The sequence below is a fragment of the Dipodomys spectabilis genome, unplaced genomic scaffold (genome assembly GCF_019054845.1).
Source record: "Dipodomys spectabilis isolate Male_0828 unplaced genomic scaffold, ASM1905484v1 ptg000082l, whole genome shotgun sequence".
Classification (NCBI taxonomy): Eukaryota; Metazoa; Chordata; class Mammalia; order Rodentia; family Heteromyidae; genus Dipodomys; species Dipodomys spectabilis.
The window spans coordinates 1588792-1611719 of NW_024870759.1; the positions used below are offsets into that span (position 1 = coordinate 1588792).

Consider the following 22928-nt stretch of genomic DNA (forward strand, 5'->3'; position numbering starts at 1 on the left):
ACTAAGGGTTCAAGTTCACCACTTTGGAAAAGGAGGTCACCAATACCAAGTAGTTCATGGTACTCGAATTGGAAAAGAATAAGCCTTTATAGTTGCATTTGTGCAGGTATCTATTATCAGTTATGCAAGAACACTTATATATTAAAAGTTACATCGTCTAATTACAGTTAAAGTCACATTTTGAAACTGTGTAGCAAGTTTAGGTTATATTATTTGGGATTTATTTCAGTAAGGGTTAAAAGGGGCATTATAAATACTTGTTATACAAAGGAAGTGGGGTCTTTTTTTTTTCTTAAATAGGGTTTTGTAGTGTAACTAATTGATGTGAAAATTGCAACTCAAAGCCACTAAACAACATGCGTTTGGGACATAGTGTTAACATTATCCATCTCGTTAGAACTTCCGTTTTAATTTGAAAACTGGAGAGAAGTGTGGGGGAAATTATATGTTGAGAAGCACCTATTTAATTTTGACCACTAGAATCCTCTTTGAGGGGGGGGGGGGATGGTGGGGAAGTCCCAGCTGTAGGTTAGGCTGAGGATGGCAAAAAGGTATGAAGAATTTAAAAGAACCACAGACGTGTGGGCCACTCACTCTCCTAAAAGTGACAGCCTCTAGTCACCCCCTCCCCCATCTAAGTGTCTGTGGCATTAAAGCTGTCCAGAAAGTGGGGCCACTGGGAGCTAAAAACGGTTCAAACGCCCCCAAAGTCCCGGGGTCTCGGGAGTGTGCCAGAGAAGGGCTGCAGACCAGCCCGTGACTACTTCATTGTTTCCCCCATAGTGGGGGGCGGAGGGTGGGGCCTTTGTGAGTTTCAAGGCGGCGTCCCCGCTACCTAGGCAACGGCGCAGGCCTCGGGAGCGCGCAGCCAGTCCCCTCTTAGTACCCTCCCAACCGCAGCACGGCGACCATCCCCCTCTTCCCCTCTCCCCTCCTTCCCCCATCCCCCTTCCCCCCTTTCCTCTCTCCTTGTCCCCTCCCCCACCTTTCCTCCCACCCCACCCCCTTTCTAGAAGCATTTAAGCCTCCGTTTCCGGCTTGACAAAATGGCCACCGCGTTCGGCATCTACGGTCACGTGACCCATCGCCCTGTCGGGTTCGGGCAAGTCTCTTAATTCGTTTTGAAAAGGCTGCCTTCAGAAAAGCGAAAGACAGCTTCAAGCCTGGGGGCCGAAAGGAAGGCGCTAGAAATAACTGGGTGCATAGGGGGAGGAAAGGGGAACAAGGAACCTAACATTAAAATTTTAAGGCCTCGTTGCCAGAGAACCCAGGGAAAGACGGCGTGTTCTCGCGAGATCTCGAGAACTACGATAATGGGATCAGTGTATTAGCGGAGGAAAATAAGCAAGGCAGTGGAAATATAAAAGGACAACATCTATTGCTTAGGGTTTCAATTCAGAAAGAGAGGCCACGGGACGGACTCGGAAGTCCCGCGAGATTAGGGCTGAGAGTACACGCAGTAGCCGGGCAGACTGGGACCAGCTCTCAGTGAGAGGGCGGGCACACGTCTTACGTGCTGACGTAGCAGTGCTCAAGTGGGTATATTAGGTCCGTGGCCGCGCCGTGCGCTTTCAAAGCCGCAGTTCTCCCGTGAGAGGGTCATTGCGGTGAAGCTTTACATTCGCGTAGCAGCGGAAGACTCCGAGTTCTCGGTTATTCTTCAGGGATGAGTCATGTGGCAGTGGAAAATGCGCTCGGGCTGGACCAGCAGGTGAGCTGCAAGAAGTGGACCGAGGTGGCCACTGTATACATTTTTTCCCAGCCTAAACTTCACTTACGTTGCAACGCTAAGTTGCATTGTTAGTTTCCCTTTTCTGGATGGCTCGGATTACAGGATGTCAGTGCAGAGTCTGTGGAGTGACAAGGAGGCAGCGGGAGAGGTGGTGGTGTCTTAGCCCGCGGTATTGTCCCCTGAGCCGTCACAATGGCGGCTTTTGTGTGTGCGTGCGCGGGAGGGGGGAGGGGCGCTCGCGGTGGCGCGCTCACGATGGCGCGCACGCGCGATCTCTGCCTGATTAGTGACCCGTGGGAGGGGGGGGGTGGAATTGGGGAGTGCGCCGCGTGGCGGCCAGGGACTGGAAACCTATTTAATAGCCTCAGGTGGCTTAAGCCCCTAACACCTCCCAAAGGCTGGGATTCTCCTTTAAGAAGACCTGATCGTGGGCACAATTTCCGTGTGAACATTACGTGGAACGCGGCCCGGGAATGTGGGAGGGGGCGACACGGGGGGAGGTGCCCTTCGCTCTGGGTAATGGCGTCGGCCTCCTTTGTGTGGCGCGGAGTGGCTGGGCGGCGCTGTGGTCCATTACGTGGGGAGGGTTGGCCAGCAAGCCCCAGAGCCTGTGAGCTTGGATGGAAAGGAGGATGAAACGGGCATCCGGTTCTTAGGCTTCCTTTGGCAGGCTGTTTCGTTCCAGCCTAGTTTCCGCAGGGCTGTCGCAGCCCCGGCGCCGCAGCTTGAACAGGCTGCGTTTCCGGAGTGGAAAGTTTTGTGACGCAGAAAATTCAGACAGGGGGGAGGGGGAGCAGAGAGGGAGGGGGGTATTGGGCCTTTGCGTGCGCCACGGCGCTGGGCTCTAGAGATGCAGGTTGATCGGGGCTGGGAGACGTCAACCCCGCATAGCTCTTTTTCTCCTTGACGATCTGATCTAATTGAGCCCCGTCACTAGCAGTTTCAACTCCGAGCTGCTCCTGGGTGTATGCCGCGCTAGTTGGCAGGAGTTCTCTGTTGGTGATGTTCGATCCAGGCGAATCCGCCGGAGCAAAAATACTAGGAACATGGCATAGGGGAAAATAAAACACTTTGGGTGCTAATAACTTGTTGCTGCCTTCAGAGTCAGTAGTTGGTCAGAGACCCCACCCAAGTCTGTAGTGTTAATTAACCGGGAAGGACAGGATCTGAGGGGTGGGGCGACTTAACGATCTCATTTGGGAGAGTATTTTTCCCAGTTTCAATGAGAACCAGCAGTTCTTGTGTCGGACGGAGCACAGACCAAACGAAGTCCAGTGGATATCAAGGTCACTAGCGCCGGTTTTAAGAATTTTTTCCCCACCCAGTTGTGCTATTGACGGGAACGAAGCATATTTAAATTTGTAATCGACTTAACTCGAAAAACTGCATTCAGGGCCGTTTAAGGTTTAGATAAGGAATTAGAGGCAGGCAAATTCTCTACTGTATCCCCAGTATCACGAAAAGGGGGGGAAAACCACTATCGAGAATTTCGACATAATCTTTTAAGTTTATTCAGGCGTTTACATTTGTTTCTTAATTTGTTGTCAAGACAGAACTGACAAAATGACTAAAGAAATTTTGTCCCTCAGTTTTAAAGCACTTTTCAACTGCAGGGAGAAAGCAAAGCAGTGTAGGATTTTTTCCCCCCCTGATCGGAAATTCCGGAAATTTTGAAGTTCCCCTAAAGTCTAAAGCCGTCTCATCTCCATTTGGCAAAGCATCTGCTTCCAATTGTAAATGATCCCATTGATGATATTTGTAGTTTGACAGTATCATTGACCTTTTAAAGACAAGATTAAAGCTTGGCGCCCGTGGCTCACTCCTGTAGTCCTAGCTCTCAGGAGGCTGAGATCAAAGGATCAGGGTTCGAAACTAACCTCGGCAGGAAAAGTAGTTCGCCTACTAGAAGAGCCAAAAGTGGAGCTCAAGTGGTAGTATTTAAGCCTTGAACAAAAATAAAAAAGCGCGGGGACAGCGCCCCAGGCCTTGTTCAAGCCCCAGGACCGCAACACACAAGCAGTAAAAAGATTTATAAGTATGGTGTTTCTTGCAAGACACAACACTACTGTGCAATTTGTCATCTCTCTCCCCTCCCCCACTTGGTCGTTTTGATTGGCTTTTGGGGGAAAAGACTTCTTGATTAGTCATCATAAAGTAAATTTGTTCTAGACGGTTGAGTCTTTGAATTAGCAATGTAAAGGGATTGGTAGAAATGGCCATTAAAGGGCAGTAAAATGTACTCTGTAAGAGCATTAAAATGCTATTTATGACAAGTGGTCTTTGAACTTAAACTTTGAGTAAGGAACTAACTACACTGAGTTGAGCTTTACCATACTGCTCACTTTAGTGGAAAGTATATTGGCTAAGGCTTTTCTTAATGTATTACTATCCTAATTAAAAATACTTGCCCTATATATTTGAGGCTAAAGAAACTAGAATGATTGGTTTAAGATTTAACTTTTTCCAGATGTGTTCCTACCAAGTAGGAAGTTGGCATTTGGAAACCTTTGTCATTTAGAAACTGATGCCAACATGAGTCCTTTAACTATATTACAGCCTAGAGGTAGTCTTCAGTTTGTCAGCTTGTGAACCTTTTGCCTCAGCCTCCAGAATGCTGGGATTACTGGTAAGGCACTGTCATCCCTGTAATAAACATGTAAGAATGGTTTGTAAACTTTTTTTTTGTTTGTTGTGGGGCTTGAACTCAGGGCCTGGGCACTGTCCTCTAAGCTCTTTTGCTCAAGGCTAGTGCCCTACCACTTGAGCCCCAGGCCATTTCCAGTTTTTGAGTGGTTAATTGGAGAAGAATCTTGAGAGGACTTTACTGCCCCAGGCTGATTCGGCCTCTTGAGTAGCTAGGATTACAGGTCTGAGCCACCAGCACCCTGCTTTGGTTTCTAAACTTTTTAGGTTTTAATTTGCCAGTTAGGCAGCTTTTACTATGGAAAATGTTACAAAGCAAAATTTATTTTGAAGTAACAAATTTGGGCCTGATTTCTACTGGATAGACACCTAGCACTGGTATCTTCCCTCCCTCCCCCCCTCACTCTCTCTCTCTTTCTGTCACTGTTTCTCTGTCTCTTTTTTCATAATGTACATTAAAGATAGCTTTTAGATTTGTTGCCTTCTACATGTCAGTGATACTGTTCTGTGTTTCTTTAGAGCTTTACAGTTTTCAATGTTGCTAGCATTGTTGGAATGTAACAGCACTACTTAGTGTATCTCAGCACTGTTGCTGCTAACCATTGATCTTATTCTCTTCCAGTTTGCTGGCCTAGACCTGAACTCTTCAGATAGTCAGGCTGGAGGAAGTACAGCTAGCAGTAAGTAAAACATTTTGTATATTCAATATTTGTTGAATGCTAGAGATTACTATCCTTAAATTTTTCTTAAATATATTTAAAATTCAGGGCTGGCTCCGTGATAAAGTTTTTGCCTGCAGGCACAAGGCTCTAGATTTGATGTCTAGTTCTGTACAGGAAAAAATATTTTTAACAGACACATGAAAACAATAATACATGAATGCATTTATTAGCGTTCCTTGTGACATTCAATGGGGAACAGTACTTTTAGTTAGGTTATTATAAGGTATAAAGGACTTGGGTGGTTTGTTTGCCAATAGGCCTTTGAGTTCATTTCTCTTTCCAGCTATTGAGGAAAACAGTGTATGATCTGCCTTCATTTATTAAGCAAGAAGGGCCTCACTTGAGCTTAGAAAGTTTTTTTTTTACTAATAATAAAGCAAATTGGCTTATTGATAATGTGTTTAAAACTTCCAATTCCTTAACATTTTACCTTTGCAGCTTTTTATAGTGTTATTGTATGTTGTAAAAACAAGCCTCAGGGGCTAATTTGTGATTGATAAGTCAAATGGTCTTAGATTATTCCAGTAACACTGATACATTATAATTAGTTTCCTTTTTCTCTCAATTTAACTTGCAAATTGATCAGATTAATGGTAGAGTTTTCTTTTAAAGAACATTTTCTTGGCCTGTGTCCTAATAGAAGTTTGATTAAAGCTTTCATAGTATAAAGGGTTTCATGCTATTTTTTTTCCAGAAGGGCGCTATATCCCTCCTCACTTAAGGAACAGGGAAGCTACTAAAGGTAAGTTCTCACCAGTTTTGTATATCTAATTAAAGCCTGAAGAAGATAAAGCAACTTGGGAGATCTATACATAGTATACTCTTCTGTTTGTATCAGGATTAATCCTGATTACTAACTTTGGAAGAACATGTAGGATTGTGGATATAGCTCCTGGTAGAGTGCATGCCTTGGTCAGCCTGAGACCCTGGAATTCAGTTTTCACCACAGTTTTAAAAAGAAAATCTTCTGTTACAAAGTGGAAAACTCTACCTTTCCTTTGGATTAGAGTTATATAAACTATGTTATGATAACCCCATTAGTTGTGCCTTGCATATTTGCCCAAATGAAGGTAAAATTACTGCTTGGGTTTGAAATGTTTCATTCAAAGTATGACACCTAATGTCCTTTGTGTTTGTGTACCTATCGTAGGGTTTGAACTCAGCCTAGGAGCTGCCCTGAGTTTTCCCCTCCCTGCTCCCTTAGTGCTCTACCTCTTGGGCCATAGCTCCACTTCCAGCTTTTAAGTAGCTTAATGGAGATAAGAATCTCATGGAAGGGCTGGGAAGGTGGCTCAGTGGTAGAGCACTTGCCTTGCATGCCTGAGGCCCTGGGTTCGATTCCTCAGCACCACATAAGCAAAAAGAAAAAAGCCAGAAGTGGCGCTGTGGCTCAGGTGGTAGAGTGCTAGCCTTGAGCTGAAGAGCTGAGGGATAGTGCCCAGGCCCAGAGTTCAGGCCCCACGACTGGACTCAAAAAAAAAAAAAAAAAAAGAATCTCATGGACATTCCTGCCTGTGCTGGTTTCCAACCCCATCCCCATATCTCAGCCTTTGAGCAGCTAGGATTATAGGCATGAACCACCAGCACCAGGCTCCCTAATGTTCTTTTATAATCACACTGTGATGTGATAATGACAGATGACTAGGTTTTCTAATGGTTTAAGTGATGTGAATAGGGCAAAATTATCTAAAATTTAAAGAAGGGAAATTCATGGAGAGGAAAGATAGAAAAAGGACAAGTACTCAGAATAGACAGTAATATATTTGTATATGCATTGTGCAATTTCAGCCCTTTGTTGCATGCAACAAAGAATCCATATCAGGGATTTTAAAGCTAGCAGAGATTTAGAAATTCTTGATTGATATCAAGGGTACTTGGCTGGTAATTGATAGGTATAAAGGCAGAAAGAAAATAACTTAAAAATTAACTGCCTGTTTAATGATGGGTCATTGAAGCTAGTTAAACCTTCTATTTGCCTTTAAACTGTCTACCTGACCTTGGGCTAATTTACCTTTGTTATCTGCTCTTAGTTGAGTATTTATAGCTGTACCCAGGGACTGGTCTACCCTGAGAATGTATAGGGTAGAGTTTTTCTTTTCCAGGTATTCCTCATTCCTCAGACTAATAGATAATGAGTAGAGGATGTCATCTTGACAGTAGTATGCTTCCTCTGCAAAGCATTGTACACAAAAACATTGTGCTTATTACTGGAGTTGAAAATAAACTATTCTGATGGTTCTGGATAAATACTAACTCAAGAAATGTTTAAAACAACCATGGTCACTTGCAAATTCACACCTGTGAATTGACTGGAAATTAAAATGTGATTTTATAATCGCTGTCACACGTAAGGTTGTTGACCTTGTAGATGTAATATTTGTTCAGAATATTCTTTGTGAGATTACTTGATTATTTTCTAGTGGAGGAGTTTTGAAGATTTAATGTTTGTGTTCAGGTATAGCTAGTGCTAGATATTAATTATCAGATATGTCATGCTAGGAGTATTTCTAGAGGTGCCTGAGCTCATAGAGTTAGGATAGCCATGGTGGGGATTTGGATTAAAAAAGATTGAGTACCTTAATTTTTTAAAGGATTCTACGACAAAGACTCTTCAGGGTGGAGTTCTAGTAAAGATAAAGATGCATACAGCAGTTTTGGGTCTCGCAGTGACTCAAGAGGGAAGTCTAGTTTCTTCAGTGATAGAGGAAGTGGATCAAGAGGAAGGTATGTGGTTTCTTGTCTTCTTGCTTTACATATATATGTTGTAGTAATTTAAAGATTGGTTTTAATTTGATAAGCACTCATCCTGATCTTTACTTGGATGCTAAGCATTAGTCTGCTTGAACGTCATAGTATTTTCTTAGTTATAAGAGATCTTGACTAAATTAAACCTGTTAATGTAGAAAACAGATAAAAATATAAATGTGAATGGAATCCATTAGTTTTCTATTTCTCTAGTTCTGTATAGTGTATTTAAAAGAATTGTTTCATCTAGTGAATGGCCTAATTTGCTTGAGATTTTTGTGGACTCTATATAACAATTTTTAAACACCTTGTATTTTTGATTACACAAGTGTGGTGACTCTGACCCCACGAGCCTAATAGCTGTGGTTAGTCCTGTGTCCTGATTTTTCGCAAACAGGCCTAAAACTAAAAACATCTTAATTCAGGTAAGGATTATTTTCTACCTTTTATCCAAAATCTGTCACACAGGTTAATTTTCCTTTAGGTGACATACTATGATAATTTGGTATGCTATTTTCTTTTTTTTCCTACCATAATTATCTGGGTGAGCACTGTGAGTGTGTGAGCTATGTACCAGCTTTAAGTAAATAAAACTTGATTCTTAATGTTGAAATGTGTGGGCTGATGACTATTGAAAGTATGATGCTGATTTTACAAAGTTGAAGTTATATAAATGGTATTTAGACAATCTAGTATCTAGTGAGCTTTATTAAATAAGACAGGATTGGATTGTTGGCATCTTTATAGTTATCTATGAATGATCCACTTTGCATAGGAGTTTGGAAATAGTGATGGGGGTCTGATATTATTCTGATTAATTGCTTGTGCTGTTCAGATTTGATGATCGTGGAAGGAGTGACTATGATGGTATTGGCAGCCGTGGAGATAGAGGTGGCTTTGGCAAGTATGAACGTGGTGGAAACAGTCGCTGGTGTGACAAATCAGATGAAGATGACTGGTCCAAACCCCTCCCACCAAGTGAACGCTTGGAACAGTTGAGTTTTTGAACTAATTGTTTTGATGAATCCTTAGTAGTGTGGTAGAGCACATAAACTTACCAATCTTTGGATTTCAGAGAACTCTTTTCTGGAGGCAACACTGGGATTAACTTTGAGAAATATGATGACATTCCCGTTGAGGCAACAGGCAACAACTGTCCCCCACATATTGAAAGTGTAAGTCTTCTTGTCTACCGTGTTATGACAAATCGGAATGAGATGGGTTTTCCTAAATATAGTTTGTGGAAGGTTCTCGCCATTACAAATTTGTTATTAAAAAATGATGTGTTCTCAGGGCTGGGAATGTGGTTTAGTGGTAAAGTGCTTGCCTAACATGTATGAAGCCCTGGGTTTGATTCCTCAATACCACATACGCAGAAAAAGCTAGAAGTGGCACTGTGGCTCGGGCAGGTAGAGCACTAGCCTTGAGCAAAAGAAGCTCTGACAGCGCCCAGGCCCTGAATTCAAGCCCTAAGACTCTTAAAAAAAAAAAAGAAAGAAAAGAAAACAATGTATTTTCGAAGATAATGGAGGTTGGAGACTTTTCTCAGTGTAACAAACTTTAAAGTAACTTTACTAAAGTTACATTTGTAACACAGTTAAGGGGCTGTTAACAGTTACTGCCTTTGTTGCTGATAGCATAAAGTAGAAGGTTCCATATAGCATATTTCAGTCATTTTATTTTTTCACAGTTCAGTGATGTTGAGATGGGAGAAATTATTATGGGAAACATTGAGCTTACTCGTTATACTCGCCCAACTCCAGTACAAAAGCATGCTATTCCTATTATCAAGGAGAAAAGAGACTTGATGGCTTGTGCCCAAACAGGTAAGCAAGACACTTGAATCAGATAATACTAATAAGTTTGTGGGCCATGTGGACTCTTGTAACTGCTCAGTTCTGCTGTTTGTTCTATGAAAGAAGACATAAATTATCAAGGACTTTTTTTTACTGTGATTGAATGGGCATCCTTTCTTCGTAACAGGGTCTGGAAAAACTGCAGCATTTCTCTTGCCCATCTTGAGTCAGATTTATGCAGATGGTCCAGGCGAGTCTGTGAGGGCTATGAAGGTAATATTTTTTGTTCGATGTCGAGTTGGAACCCAGGTCCTTGGACATAGTATAGTGCTGGCTGCTATACACTAAGCTATACTCTCAGCCCAGTTATTTCCTTATAAAATGGAAGCCGGTTCTAAATGAAGCTTTATTAGACTAGTATCTAATGAAGCTTATAAACATTGCAAAAGGAAAGCCAGACGTTGGTGTCTTATGCCTGTAATCTTACCTATTCAGGAGGCTTAGATCTCAGTATCCCCTGTTCAAAGCCAGCTCAGGGAAGAAAGTCCCCATGAGACTCTTAATTCCAATTAACTGCTCTAGTGGTGCTGTGGCTCAAAGTGGTAGAACACTAGCCTTAATCAAAAAAACTCAGGGACAGTAAGTACCCAGGCCCTGAGATCAAGCCCAAGGACCAACACACACACACACACACACACACACACACACAACAACAGATAAGGGTTGGCATTTTTATTTTGTAGGAAAATGGAAGATATGGGCGCCGCAAACAATATCCAATCTCCTTGGTATTGGCACCAACAAGAGAATTGGCAGTGCAAATCTATGAGGAAGCCAGAAAAGTAAGTAATGCCATTTCAGTGTTTTTGCTTTTTGATCATATGAGAAAGTTGGTGGAGTTAATGGAATTTTCTTTGTTCATAGTTCTCATACAGGTCCAGAGTTCGTCCTTGTGTGGTTTATGGTGGCGCAGACATTGGTCTGCAGATTCGAGACTTGGAACGTGGATGCCACTTGTTAGTAGCCACTCCTGGACGTCTAGTGGATATGATGGAAAGAGGAAAGATTGGATTAGACTTCTGCAAGTATGTTAAAAAGAAGTGACTGTTACTTTTGTGACATTAACATTTTATTTCAAGGTCAAGAAGTGATTTAGTCCTTTTTCACAAAATGTAAATCATAATTTTAATATTGAAAAATCATTCTAAAATGTTCAGATCAAGTCATGGGCAAGTAAGAAGTACTGATTTATGATCTGGGACCTTGTGGCAAAGATCCTAATTCCATACAGATGAAACCTTAAATCCCATCTTTTCATTTTTTTTTTTTTTCCTTCATGAAAGATACTTGGTGTTGGACGAAGCTGATCGGATGTTGGATATGGGTTTTGAACCTCAGATCCGTAGAATAATTGAACAAGATACTATGCCTCCAAAGGGTGTCCGCCACACTATGATGTTCAGTGCTACTTTTCCTAAGGAAATACAGGTACTTTATGATGATGCTATTTTTGTTTGTTAAGTTCATTTCTGTAGATACTATTTTTAAGGTTTGTTGTTTATTCTCTCCCTCCACCCCAGATTTTAGCCCGTGATTTCTTGGATGAGTACATATTTCTGGCTGTAGGAAGAGTTGGATCTACTTCTGAAAACATCACACAGAAAGTGGTTTGGGTGGAAGAGCCAGACAAAAGATCATTTCTTCTTGACCTCCTAAATGCAACAGGTAATTATGTATTGCTTTGATAGCTTGGGTAACAACAATTTCTTTTGGTATTTTAAATATTTGTTTTTCTTACCTTGGTTGGCTTCAAACTGATCCTCACATTTGAGCTCCCTAAGTAACTAGAACCACCAGTGCCCAGACATTTAAAATTTTTAGGGGGTAGTACTGGGATTTGAGGTCAGGGCTTCCTAATTGATTGGCTAGACAGGCACTCTACTGCGTGAGCCACATCTTTAGACCTTTTGTTCTGGTAAGTTCCCTGCACCCCCCTCTCCCCCCCCTTTTATTTTTTGGCCAGTCCTGGGGCAAACTCAGAGCCTGGAAGCTGTCTCTGCTTTTGTGCTCAAGACTAGACTCTACCACCTGAGCCACAGCTCCACCTCTAGTGTTTTGGTGTTTATTTGGAAATAAGAGTCTCACAAACTTTCTTCTCCATGCTGGCTCAGGGCTGGATCACTAGTAATACTTTTCCATTCGTAATACCCTGTTCAAACAGTCCATTTAATTGTTTTGTATTTACTAAGTACAAATAGAATTAAGCTATAATAATTAAAAAATCTTGTGGGTTTTTTTTTCCAAATGTAGGCAAGAATTCACTGACCTTGGTATTTGTGGAGACCAAAAAGGGTGCAGATTCTCTGGAGGGTTTCTTATATAATGAAGGATATGCTTGCACCAGTATCCATGGAGACCGTTCACAAAGAGAGAGAGAAGAAGCCCTTCACCAATTCCGCTCAGGAAAATGCCCAATTCTGGTGGCTACAGCAGTATGTATAATATGCTTTTAAAATTCAGCATGTTTATGTGTTTGCAATCTTTTACTCAGACCATATATAACAAATACTGTTTTGCAGGTAGCAGCAAGAGGACTAGATATTTCTAATGTGAAGCATGTTATCAATTTTGACTTGCCTAGTGATATTGAAGAATATGTGCATCGCATAGGTCGTACAGGACGTGTAGGAAATCTTGGTAAGCGTTTGGATGGTGTGGGTGATGTGATTCTCTTACAGTCTCTTTGTAAAGAACCTTGAATTGGTTAATATTACTTTTTTTACTTGATATAGCAAGACTGCTAAGCTACTTTTGTGGAAGGCCTTTTATTTTCATATTTCATATACTCATTTGAACTATTCTAGGTCTTGCCACCTCATTCTTCAATGATAAGAATGGAAATATTACCAAGGATTTATTGGATCTTCTTGTTGAAGCCAAACAAGAAGTGCCATCTTGGTTAGAAAGTTTGGCTTTTGAACACCACTACAAGGGTAGCAGTCGTGGACGTTCCAAGAGGTAAGGCATAATATATAAAGGGGGGTGAGGTTTTTCTGCACTTCTTGGGTCTGCACAAGATCTAGAGTTAACTTTTTAGTATTTAAGAGCCTTTCCTTCCACTATTTTGAGCAAGTGGTTAGGTAAAAGGGGGCCAATAAGTTTGTGGTAACACCAGCCTTTCTATACCCTTCTAAGACCTTTGAATGGAGCTACCCCTGTTGGGGAATGTATGACTGGGTGGGAAATTGTTCTTTCCCTTGCTCTACAATCTGAGCCGCACCTCTTAAGCCCCCAGGAAATGGCTTGGGAAAGTCCAAAAGCGTGCCCTGGGAATGTTGGAATGTGATTGTTTTGTGGGAACTACAATTTCTTTTTTCCTTGTTTTTCCCCTTGTAGTAGGTTTAGTGGAGGGTTTGGTGCCAGAGACTATCGACAAAGTAGTGGGGCCAGCAGCTCCAGCTTCAGCAGCAGCCGTGCAAGCAGTAGCCGCAGTGGAGGAGGAGGCCATGGGAGCAGCAGGGGCTTCGGGGGAGGTAGGTGGTATTTAATGTTTAACTTGATCACTTTTGGGAGGGCATTTTGCTTTTTAGTCCTCTGCCAAGTACAGTTCTGACCATCAGGCGGAGTTAAGCTGGTTGATTGCACTTCAAAGTTTGGAAGGATATTGAACAGTGGATGGTGTAATGTTCTCTTTTAAATCTCTCATTAGGTGGCTATGGAAGCTATTACAACAGTGATGGATATGGAGGAAACTATAACTCCCAGGGGGTTGACTGGTGGAGTAACAACTGAACCTGCCTTGCAGTAGGTCACCCTGCCAAACAAGCTAATATGGAAACCACATGTAACTTAGCCAGACTATACCTTGTGTAGCTTCAAGAACTCGCAGTACATTACCAGCTGTGATTCTCCACTGAAATTTTTTTTTTAAGGGAGCTCAAGGTCACAAGAAAAGATGAAAGGAACAATCAGCAGCCCTGTTCAGGAGGTGGTTTGAAGACTTCATTGCTGTAGTTTGGATTAACTCCCCTCCCGCCTACCCCCATCCCAAACTGCATTTATAATTTTGTGACTGAGGATCATTTGTTTGTTAATGTACTGTGCCTTTAACTTTAGACAACTTTTTATTTTGATGTCCTGTTGGCTCAGTAATGCTCAAGATATACCAATTGTTTTGACAAAAAAAAAATTTACTGAACTTGGGCTATAATCAAACCTTGGCACACAGGTGTGATACAACTTAACAGGAATCATCGATTCATCCATAAATAATATAAGGGAAAAAAAACTTAAGCGGTAGCCTGCATTAGGGCTTTTTTGATACTTGCAGATTGGAAAACAAACAACAAACGTCTTAAAGTATATTAATGGAATTAGTTTCTAATGTGGCAAACTGTATTAAGTTAAAGTTCTGATTTGCTCACTCTATCCTGGATAGGTATTTAGAACCTGATAGTCTTTAAACAAGCCATTCCAGTCATGATGAGGTGATGTATGAATACATGCATACATTCAAAGCACTGTTTTCAAAGTTAATGCAAGTAAATACAGCAATTCCTCTTTCAATGTTTAGGCAGATCATTCATTATGAGCTAGCCAAATGTGGGCATATTATTACAGGGAAAGTTTAAAGGTCTGATAACTTGAAATAGGTTTTTAGGAGAATTCATCTACTTTGACTTTTTAAATGCCTGCCATAAGTGAAATTGAAATGGTAGAATGGCTGACCACAGCAATGACCAGCCCTCATTAGGGCCCTGGATGATTTTTGGTCGAATAACGCATGCTAGTGTTGATGTTTTTTGGTCAAGAGGGGATGAACAGGAAGAATTAAATGCAGCAGGCTTTATTTTAAATGCCGATTCACATTACTCTGTTCAAGCTGCGTTGAGATGTTAAACTGGCTTACTATAGACTTTGTAAAAATGGCTCCAGAAGAGTAAACAAACTGAAATCTTTGAGATCACACAGGTTGGAAATATGTACAATAACTGCACAAGGTGTCAATTGTGCTCTACAGTGCAGTTTAGTCAGTTTTAGTTGCATAGGTTTCCATTGTATTTATAGTCTGTTTATGCTAAATCTGGCCAAAGATGAGCATTGTCCACCACTAAAATGCCTCTGCCACTTGGATTTCTGGGCTAATTTTGGGGCCAGAATGCAGTGATCAAAACGCTCAATCTTTTTACAGTGGCATAGGAAGACGGCAAAATTTTCCTAAAGTGCAATAGATTTTCAAGTGTATTGTGCCTTGTTCTAAAACTTTTATTAAGTAGGTGCACTTGACAGTATTGAGGTCATTTGTTATGGTGCTATTTCAATTAGTCTAGGTTTAGGCCCTTGTACATTTTGCCCATAACTTTTTACAAAGTACTTCTTTTATTGCACATTCAGAGAATTTTATATATATGTCTTGTGTGCGTGTCCTTAAACTTCCAATCTTATTTTGTCTCTTGGAGATTGTTGAACGCAGCTTGTCTAGGAAGGGGATGGGACTAGATTCTAAAATTTATTTGGGACCATAGGAATGATGGTTGGTAAGAAAACTATTTGCACACGACAGATTTCTAGATACTTTTTGCTGCTAGTTTTATGTAATATTTATTGAACATTTTGACAAATATTTATTTTTGTAAGCCTAAAAGTGATTCTTTGAAAGTTTAAAGAAACTTGACCAAAAGACAGTACAAAAACACTGGCACTTGAATGTTGAATGTCACCGTATGCGTGAAATTATATATTTCGGGGTAGTGTGAGCTTTTAATGTTAAGTCATATTAAACTCTTAAGTCAAATTAAGCAGACCCGGCATTGGCAGTATAGCCATACCTTTCTGATGTTAGTAAAAACAAAATTGGCGACTTGAAATTTAAATCATGCCAAGGTTTTGATACACTTGTCTTAAGATATTAATGAAACACTTCAAAACACTGATATGAAGTGTCCAGATTCTCAGATGTTTGTTGTGTGAGTTTTGTTTAGTTGTGTGTTTTTATTTTCAGTGAATGTCTGGCACATTGCAATCCTCAAACATGTGGTTATCTTTGTTGTATTGGCATAATCAGTGACTTGTACATTCAGTGAGAGCATTTGAGCAAGTTTTATCAGCAAGCAATATTTTCAGTTAATGTTTCAAAAATTATGTAAGAAGTTAAACTTGCTGAATGTAAAGATTGAACCTCAAGTCACTGTAGCTTTAGTAATTGCTTATTGTATTAGTTTAGATGCTAGCACTGCATGTGCTGTGCATATTCTGATTTTATTAAAATAAAAAGTTGAACTGCACAGTCTCCTTTGTTGTTGTCAATTGTGGTTATTTTTAGAGGTGAAAATAAAGTTGTGCTCTTGCTTGAAACCTGTAAAACGTGTTCCTGTTTTTTACCCTTGATGGTTGGTCCAGTGCTGGTTTTCTGAGATGCTTCGGTGTAGACATAATTAACTCTGCTGCTGATTAGTGCTATGAATGAGATTTTTGTATCAAGTAGGGTGTCTAAAAGGAACTGTCTACATACAGTTGATTGCAATTTGGTTTGCACTTTCAAGAATCATGGGTGTTTGTCATTTGAAGGAATTGGTGGAAAAAGTAGTTGGTTGGACAACATGAACTATGTCAATCATTAGTGATCCAACATGTTGGATCCGTGGTAAAGTGTAATGAAGGCACCATGTATTCAGTTCTTGTTCCATTTTTGCTTACGCTTTTTTTTTTTTTTTGGTCACTCGGCCTGGGCACTGTCCCTGAGCTAGCTCTTCGGCTCAAGGCTAGCGCTCTACCACTTGAGCCACAGTGCCACTTCTGGTTTTCTGGTGGTTAGTTGGAGATAAGAGTCTCACGGACTTTCCTGCCTGGGCTGGCTTTGAACTGTGATCCTCAGATCTCAGCCTACTGAGTAGGATTATAGGTGTAAGGGTTGCATTTTTTAAATCCTTTTTTTTTTTTTTTTTTGGTACTGGGGATCGAGCCCAGGATGTTGCACTTGCTAGACAAGTCCTTTGCCACTGAGCTACATCCTAGTCCATGCCTGCCATTCTCTTAGCCCTCCCATGACATGACAGTTCTCCATTTCTGGTTCCACCTTCCTAACACAACCCTGATTTCCTTGAGGATAACAATTGGCTTCCTGAAATGTACTTGGGTCCTCGGCCTCTCTGGCCCCAACTCCATGGGAGCCCTGTATCTCAGTTCTAGACAAGAAGTCCCCAAGGAAATGTCATGAGAGACTGTAGGCTCTACTGTTTTGGTTTTTTTTTCCTTTTCTAGAACCAGAAGCCTGATATTCAGAAATAACAAGAACCAGTCTGCAACAGGACATAAAACTGCTGAGATATATGGGAGACTACTTTCCTGATGATCTGATGAAGTCAGTACTATTTTTCTCCTGGATTTCCTTGTTGCACAGGAAAAATAAACCCTATGCATCTTGGCTTCAACCCATGGCCTATTCTGGCACCTTTTGGGGTATATTTACATTTGTATCTAAATTGGGTAGTCAGGCTCAGTGGCTCACATACATAATCCCAGCCACTTAGGAGAGGAAGATTAGATTATGATTCTAGGGCAGCCTGAGCAAAGAGTTTACAATGCCCCTCTCGCATCTTAAAATACTAGTGGTGGTACACGCTTGTCATCCCAGGTATTAAGTATAAATAGGAAGAATGCAGTATCAAGCATAACTAGAGATGAAAAGGAGAAAAAAATGGCTAGATGTGTGACTCAAGTAGTAGAGCCATCTGCCTAGCAAGCACAAGGCCCACAGTTCAAATATCAGTGGTGGGTGCTGGTGGCTCAGTAATTCTAGATACTTAGGAGGTTGAGATTTTGAGGATCCTAGTTCAAAGCCAGCCAAGGGCAGGCAAGTCGACAAGATTCATTGAAAAGCAAGTAGTGCGGCCGTGGTGACACTTGTGACTGACTAGTGTCAGGGTTAAGTACAAGGCCACAAATAATGATTCAGTGATAACACTAAAAAGTTTTTTGGTGGTGGTATTAGGGGTCAAACATAAGTCTCATGCATGCTAGGCAAGTATTCCATCACTGGACCACATCCCCAGACTTTTTTTTTTTTTGTCGTGGGGCTTGAACTCTGGGCTTGTGCGCTGTCCTTGTGCTCTTCAGCTCAAGGCGAGCGTTCTACCGCTTGAGCCACGGCACCACTTCTGGTTTTCTAGCGGTTTATTGGAGATAAAGAGTCTCACGAACTTTCCTGCCCGGGCTGGCTTTGAACCACAATCCTCAGATCTCAGCCTCCTGAGTAGCTAGGATTACAGGCGTGAGCTACCGGCGCCTGGCTAACACATCCCCAGTCTTAATACTACTTAATTATTTTTATTTTGCTGGTCCTGGGGCTTGAACTCGGCTTGGGCACTGTCCTTGAGCCTCTTTATGCTTGAGGCTGGTGCTCTAACTTTAGCCACAGTGCCACTTCCAGCTTTCTGAGTAGTTTATTGGAGATGAGTCTCATCAAAGCTGGTGGCTCATGCCTGTAATCCTGGCTACTCCGCCTGTAATCCTAACTATTCAGGAGGCTGAGATCTGAGGTTGCAGTTCAAAGCCAGCCCTGGCAGGAAAGTGTGTGAAACTCTCCAAAACCACCAGTCAGAAGTGGAGTGGCTCAAGTGGTAGAGTGCTCACCCTGAGCTGAACTGCTGAGGCACAATGCCCAGCAAATGGACCAAAAAAAGTCATGGGGACTGTTGAGGCTAGCTTCAAACCTCAATCCTTAGATCTCAGCCTCCTGAGTAGCTAGGATTACAGGCATGAGCCACCAGCACCTGGCTTTACTACCACTGCCATTTTTTTCTGAGGGAGTTGGATACTGAGAATTGAACTCAGGACCGTGAGCTTGCTAGGGCAAGCACTCTGTCAGCTACTTCCAAAGTAGCTAATAGGGTGAGGCTGTACTACTATGCTCAGCTATTGGTTGGGACTGAGGTCTTGCTAATTTTATCTAGGCTGGTCTTGAATTTACCATCCTCCTAAAGTCTACCTTGCAAGTAGCTGGGATTGCAGACATGGGCCTCCTCACTTGGCCTCCTCCCCTCCCCCAGTCCTAGGGCTTGAACATAAGGCCTGGGCCCTGGCCTCCTCCCCTCCCCCAGTCCTAGGGCTTGAACATAAGGCCTGGGCCCTGTTCCTAAGCTTTTTCACTCAAGGCTTAATGCTCTACCACTTGAGCCACGGCTCCACTTTGGCTTTTTTTGTTAATTTATAGGAGGTAAGTATCTTTGTTTTGTTTTTTTTGGTCGGTCGCGGGGCATGAACTCTGGGCCTGGGCATTGTCCCTCAGCTCTTTAGCTCAAGGCGAGCGCTCTACCACTTGAGCTACAGTGCCACTTCCGGTTTTCTGGTGGTTTATTGGAGATAGGAGTCTCACGGTCTCTCCTTCCCGGGCTGGCTTTGAACCGCGATCCTCAGATCTCAGCCTCCTGAGTAGCTAGGATTACAGGCGTGAGCCACCAGCACCCAGCTAGGAGGTAAGTATCTTAAGGGCTGGGATCTAGTAGCTCACACCTGTAATCTTAGCTACTTAGGAGGCTGAGATCTGAGGACAGTTCAAAGCCAGCCTGAGCATGAACGTCCCTGAGACTCTTCAATTAACCATCAGAAACTGGAAGTGGCACTGTGGCTCAAGTGGTAGGTAGCCCTGAGCTGAAGAGCTGGGCCGGTGCCTCATGCCTGTAATCCTAGCTACTCAGGAGGCTGAGATCTCAATTCAAAGCCAGCCTGGGCAGGAAAGTTTGTAAGATTCTTATTTCCAATTAGCCAGCAAAAAGCTGGAAGTGGAGCTGTGGCTCAAGTGGTAGAACACTAGTCTTGAGCAAAAAATCTCAGGAATGGCACTCAGGCTATGAGTTCAAATCCCAGGACCAGCACATTATCGATCTATCGATAGATTATCTGCTTCAGATTAATTTTCCTGATTGGGCAGGGGTGGCTCACCTCTTAGCTACTCAGGTTGAGTTCACATCTGGAAAAACTTAGTTTTCAAACATTATGTTTACATCACATATTCTGCACCACACATCTCCTTTCTTTCTGTTTTTGTTTTTGATCATGGGACTTGAACTCTGGGCCTGGGCGCTGTCCCTCAGCTCAGCTCAAGGCTAGCACTCTACCACTTGAGCCACAGCGCCACTTCTGGCTTTTTCTGTTTATGTGGTGCTGAGGAATGGAACCCAGGGCCTCAAGCAAGGCAAGCGCTCTACCACTGAGCCACCTTCCCAGCCCCTTCCTCCCTTCCTCTTTCTTTCTTCCTTCCTCTTTCTTTCTTCCTTCCTCTTTCTTTCTTTCTCTTTCTTTCTTTCTTTCTTTCTTCCTTCCTTCCTTCCTTCCTTCCTTCCTTCCTTCCTTCCTTCCTTCCTTTCTTTCTTTCTTTCTTTCTTTCTTTCTTTCTTTCTTTCTTTCTTTCTTTTTTTTCTTTCTTTCTTCCTTTCTTCCTTTCTTTCTTCCTTTCTTTGTCTGTCTGCCTGCCTGCCTTCCTTCCTCTTTCTTTCTTCCTTCCTTCCTTCCTTTCTGAAAGTCATAGCCCCATGCAGCCTAGGAAAGTACCACTAAGACAGATTCTATCGTGTGTGTGTGTGTGTGTGTGTGTGTGTGTGTGTGTGTGTGTGTGTGTGTGTGTGTGTGTTTGAGACAGTGCCTCTCTGTTTTAGCTAAGACCTTCCTGCAACTCATTGCATAAACCAGGCTGGCCCCTTGCCTTCCAAATGCTGGGATTACAGGTGAGTCCAACCATGCCTGCCTTGTTAGCAACAGTAACAAAAACTACTTTTCTTTTTTTTCTTTTTTTGGGGGGGGATCCAGTCGTGGGGCCTGAACTCTGGGCCTGGGCGCTGTTCCTCAGCTCTTCAGCTCAAGGCTAGCGCTCTACCACTTGAGTCACAGCACCACTTCCGGCTTTTTTCTTATGTGGTGCTGAGGAATCGAACCCAAGGCCTCATGCATGCAAGGCAAGCGCTCTACCACTGAGCCACCTTCCCAGCCTCAAAAACTACTTTTATTTTATCATTTCTATCAATCTATCTTCAAAGATAATGACTTTTTTTTGTCGGTCATGGGACTTTAACTCAGAGCCTGGGTGTTGTCTCTGAGCTTTTTTACTCTACCTCTTTTTTTTTTTTTTTTTTTTTTGGGTCCGGTCGTGGGGCCTGAACTCTGGGCCTGGGCGCTGTCCCTCAGCTCTTCAGCTCAAGGCTAACACTCTACCACTTGAGCTACAGCGCCACTTCCGGCTTTTTTCATTTTGCTTATGTGGTGCTGAGGAATCGAACCCAGGGCCTCAGGCATGCAAGGCAAGCGCTGTGCCACTGAGCCATTTTCCCAGCCCCTTTACTCTACCTCTTTGAGCCACAGTGCCACTTTCAGTTTTCTGGTGGTTAATTGGAGATAAGTGTCTGGAACTTTCCTGCCTGGGCTAGCCTCAAACCACAGTTCTCAGTTCTCAACCTCCTGAGTAGCTAGGATTACAGGCGGGAGACACCAATGGTCAGCAAATTAGTGACTTTTTTCTGGTATTTCCATTTGTATTGTCAACTCTAATTTTTTTTTTTTTGCCAGTCGTGGGGCCTGAACTCTGGGCCTGGGCACTGTCCCTCAGCTCTTCAGCTCAAGGCTAGCGCTCTACCACTTGAGCCACAGCGCCACTTCTGGCTTTTTTCTTTTTGCTTATGTGATGCTGAGGAATAGAACCCAGGGCCTCAGGCATGCAAGGCAAGCACTCTACCACTGAGCCACCTTCCCAGCCCCTCAACTCTAAATTTTTATTTCAGTTGTTTTTAGGTTTTTCTTGTTATTGTTTGATTTATCAGTTGTTTTTTAGTTTTTTCTTGTTATTGTTTGATTTATATTATTTATTTACTTATTTTGACACAGAATCTTGGTATATAGTTCAAGGGCCCAGGAAATTTCCGACTAGTTTAGGATGATTTTTTCTCAAAGTCCTGCAAGTACTGAGGTTATAGATAGGTATCACGGACCCGGCTTCTACTTGGTTAAGTTTTTTGGTTTGTATGTATAATGAGGCTTGAACTTAGGGCCTCTGGCTCTCCTTTAGGGTATGTATGTATGTATGTATGTATGTCTCTGTGTGTGTGTGTGTGTGTGTGTGTGTGTGTGTGTGCGCGCGTGCGCGCACGCAAGCGTGCATGTGTGCTGGTCCTGGGACTTGAACTCAGAGCCTGGGCACTGTCCCTGAGTTTTTTATTTTTATTTTTTGCTCAAGCCTGATGCTTTACCACTTAAGCCACAGCTCCACTTCTAGCTACTTTATTTATTTATTTACTTACTTAGTCGGTTGTGGGGCTGGAACTCTGGGCCTGGGCACTGTCCCTCAGCTCTTCAGCTGTAGACTAGCGCTCTACTACTTGAGCCTCAGCCCCACTTCTGGCTTTTTCTGCTTATGTGGTGCTGAGGAATCGAATCGAGGCCTCAGGCATGCAAGGCAAGCGCTCTACCAGTGAGCCACCTTCCCAGCCCCTTTAGTTTTTATTTTTTTTGGTGGCTGTGGAGATAAATGTCACAGACTTTCATTCCCAGGCTGGAGTTGGGTTCTCTGCTTGTGTTTTTATCCCAAGTATACTGGGATGAGCAGCAGGATTAGTGGTGAGAAGGTGTTAGAAGAGTTTCAGAAAAAGACTGTAGGCAGAGGTAGTAAGGAGGAAGGACAGCCAAAGTGATGATGGGTGGTGGGAGTAGAAAAGGCAGAGAACCAAAACTGCAGAAGGAAGCCAGGCATTACTGGCTTGCGCCTGTAATCCTAGCTACTCAGGAGGCTGAGATCTGTGAATTGCAGTTCAAAACCAGCTGGGCAGGAAAGTCTATGGACTCATCTCTAGTGCTAGTGGCTCACACCTATAATCCTAGCTACTCAGGAGGCTGAGATCTGAGGATCAAGGTTTAAAGCCAGCCGGTCGGGAAAGTCCGTGAGACACTTAGCAACCTGTTGCCTCAAAGTGGTAGAGCACTAGCCTTGAAAAGTCCACCAGAGAACAGGAAGTGGAGCTGTGGCTCAAAGTGGTAGAATGCTAGTCTTGAGCAAAAAAGAGCTGAAGGACAGCACCCAGGCCCTGATTTCAAGCCTCGAGACCAACCAAAAACAAACAAAAAAACACCCCTACTCCTGGCTGGGCTTTCTGGGAGTCATGCTAGAGGCTGTAGGTATAGGGCGTAGGGAGGAGGATCTTGGGTGTAACCTTCAAAACCCACAGATGTGGGGCCATTGGATAAAATTCTCAGGATGTACTGGATGTTCTTTACTTGCAGGGGTATACAGTATATATAGGCTAGACAAGG

General features: G+C 42.7%; 1 protein-coding gene across 1 annotated transcript; it reads left to right on the forward strand.

Annotated features, from left to right (window-relative positions):
• Nucleotides 1-1561: 1561 nt before the first annotated feature.
• Nucleotides 1562-15927, forward strand: Ddx3x (DEAD-box helicase 3 X-linked). Its single transcript, XM_042683615.1, has 17 exons — nt 1562-1711; nt 4998-5055; nt 5792-5839; nt 7689-7821; nt 8678-8836; nt 8918-9017; nt 9533-9668; nt 9826-9911; nt 10382-10480; nt 10563-10723; nt 10982-11126; nt 11219-11363; nt 11949-12130; nt 12218-12335; nt 12503-12656; nt 13035-13171; nt 13348-15927. Exons 1-17 carry the CDS (start codon nt 1667-1669, stop codon nt 13428-13430), a joined length of 1989 nt encoding a protein of 662 aa, XP_042539549.1. The 5' UTR covers nt 1562-1666; the 3' UTR covers nt 13431-15927.
• The last annotated feature ends 7001 nt before the right edge of the window (nt 15928-22928 follow it).

What these genes read in the sequence shown, in the direction of transcription:
- Ddx3x (XM_042683615.1), top strand. Translation starts at nt 1,667, where the DNA reads ATGAGTCATGTGGCAGTGGAAAATGCGCTCGGGCTGGACCAGCAG. An exon ending in GTCCCCCACATATTGAAAGT is followed by an intron (nt 9,018 to 9,532) that starts GTAAGTCTTCTT and finishes ATTTTTTCACAG; the next exon opens with TTCAGTGATGTTGAGATGGG. An exon ending in AGTCTGTGAGGGCTATGAAG is followed by an intron (nt 9,912 to 10,381) that starts GTAATATTTTTT and finishes TTTATTTTGTAG; the next exon opens with GAAAATGGAAGATATGGGCG.